Here is a 2,801-nt window from a genome sequence, read left to right on the forward strand (position 1 = left end):
GTTAAAAAGGTGAAAGATTGCATATAAAGGTATTATAAAATAAATTTATAATTGGAGATGGCCTAAATAAATGAAACTGTATTCGGTTATGATATGGGCCTTAAAATTGGACACACCATGATACAAAAAAAATTGTCTTAAAACCCTTAAATTTTACATAAAACATAATTCATCAACATCCTTCAAATAACAGATAATTCATATTACATGAGGAAAGTTTTTTAAGACAAAATAAAGCATGCCAACAGATAAATTCATTAAACAACTGCCATGGGTTGTTTAGGCCTAAACTCGAAACCTTGTACGATAAGGCCAGCCTTGAGTACATTTGTATCAGTTGACATAAATCGCGTCTCCACCTCATCATCATCATCTCTTGCACCAGTCTCAAACTCTGCTATCTTAATCTCCATCCATTCGTCCTTCCTCCACCGACTAAACTCTCCATTTCGTTGCTCAATGTTGTGTGCAGATGTTCTTGGATCAGGATAAACTATGCTATCTTCATCATCAGGCACCTCCTCTCTTTCATTAACAAATCTAATGGATGTCTTTGCCGAATCAAGTCCGCAGGCATCCTCATATATTTTAAAGACAAGATATGTTTCATAAGTGGTGTGAGGAGATAACATTCCAATTTTCATTTTTCCACGAATATCAACACACCGCCCCTTGTCAAGTACATCAACCTCCTCTGAAAATCTGTTCACATGATAATACATTGAGGCATTAATGCATGATACATGCGATGAGAGGACGACTTTAATCATATTCATCACTTACAATGCGTTCAGAATACGTGTAAACTAGTCAAACTGTTCGTGAGTTACTCGAACTCGGCTCGTAAAAAATTCCAATTCGGCTGGGAATTAATCAAGCCGAGCTCGAGTTCGAGCTCGAGGTTTTCAAATTTGTAACCGAGTCGAGTTCGAACTTCCGATTACTCGGCTCGTAAGGTTCGAGCCTTATTGAGTCTCTATTATTTTCAGTTATTTTTATTATAAAAATATTTTTATATTTTTTATATATTATTTATTTATTATTCAATCAAACTTGAGCCAAACCATCCTATTTCGAATTTTTGTTAATATTTAGTGAAATAAATTCGAGTTTTCAAACCGAACTCAAGCCTACCGAACTTTTTACTTGAAATTAAAAGTTTGGTCGAGTTCAAAGCTCGAACCCGAACTATTTTTATTGAGTTCGAGCCGAGCCACGGTCTAGGACTCGGCTCAACTGGATTACACACCTAGTTTGGAGTTGTTGCACACAAAACTACAGTTTCTTGCGCAAAATTAGCTCAAATCCTATTTTATTAAAATTTTAAAATCTGCTCATTAGAAAAGTGGTTTTACCAAAAAGGACGAGGAAGTATGCTTTTGAAAAAATACGACCTTGTAGTTCTAATTCTACTATTAAATCACATTTAAAATATTATTTTTTCATAAAATATGTGTATATCAATAATATTATAAAATATTAAATATCAAAATATGTGCATATCAAAAATATTATTAAATATTTATTTTGTGAAATAACACTTTCTCTATCAATACTATCATTTCTAACCGTAATTACCTAAAGTGATTTACATCTTTTACAAGATAATGTCATGTGACCTGCATTTCATAAAATTGACTTGCATTCACGAATGGAGACCAAGAATAGTCAAAATTATTTAGATTTATCTTTAAATTGTAATTAGCTGGTTGGGTGTGACCGGTGAGGTGAAGTTATTCAAATTATTTAAGGTAATAGATCAGGCTACATGTAATATAGACTTCATATTTGCATTCATATGGGAAATAAATATGCATAATGTTGTATTTAATTATCTTTATTAGCACTACTGTTTTACTATTTTCTGTTATTTTTTTGCCCAAAAAAGCCAATACCTAAAGAGATTGCAAATTTTAACAAAAAAGGTTTAGTCTTAGCTCAAAATTTTGTTATTAAAATGATATTATTAATAGATAAAAATGTGAATATTTTGAAAAATACCCTTCATAATATTGTTTTGCTACTTTATTTTAAAAAAAAAGCATTCCATTTTATACTTTAAATAACATCTTTTATCAAAATATTAAGCAAAATTTATAATATATACATAATTTTTAAAAAAATTTGGTATTGTAGGTTAGGACTCTAAACAACCCATTAATTTGTCTTGTCACCTCATCCCTAAATGCTTCTTTTCAATTGAGGTATGCACAAAATATAATACTACATTGTACAACTCAACACACAAGCTAACAGTTCCCAACTAGAGTGACCATAATTCCCACACTTATTAGTTTGTTATACTAGAAAGAAAATACTTATAACAAAGTTACTATCATTATATAGAGTGATGCACAAGTATTTGTAGTAAGAACCACATTAGTATTTACCAAAATGTACATTTGCATATATGTAAATAATGCAACAATAATTATTCACATACCTTGAGTTACTATCATATAACAGCCACCACCAAGGAACAATGGCAAGCTGCCTAGCAGCTACCATTAAACATTTTTTTCCGCCTCCTTTATCCAACCAAAAACTCTGTTAGAACAATAATGAGATCAAGTAATTAGACAATTTAACTAAAAGATTATGGAACATTCTCTTTTATCATGATACAAATATATAAGTAATCCAAAAATCATCATGAATAGTTCTAACTTCTAATACTTATTCATAATTTTTGGATAAATTATTGTAAATTTTTGGTTGTCAACTATCCAATCTTTACTCCAAATCATATAGTTATAAATAATCATATACCTACAAATAATTCATCTAAACACTAATTTTTT

At 30.3% G+C, this 2,801-nt stretch overlaps 1 protein-coding gene across 1 annotated transcript; it reads right to left on the bottom strand.

The window, feature by feature from the left end:
• Window positions 1–257: 257 nt before the first annotated feature.
• On the bottom strand, window positions 258–2,508 carry LOC141720148 (F-box protein PP2-B15-like). Its single transcript, XM_074522504.1, has 2 exons — window positions 2,444–2,508; window positions 258–702 (listed from the first exon to the last, which is right to left on the bottom strand). The coding sequence occupies exons 1-2, from the start codon at window positions 2,506–2,508 to the stop codon at window positions 258–260; spliced, it is 510 nt and encodes a 169-aa protein (XP_074378605.1).
• Between the last annotated feature and the right edge of the window lie 293 nt (window positions 2,509–2,801).

Source organism: Apium graveolens, chromosome 4, assembly GCF_009905375.1.
Source record: "Apium graveolens cultivar Ventura chromosome 4, ASM990537v1, whole genome shotgun sequence".
NCBI classification, from domain to species: Eukaryota; Viridiplantae; Streptophyta; class Magnoliopsida; order Apiales; family Apiaceae; genus Apium; species Apium graveolens.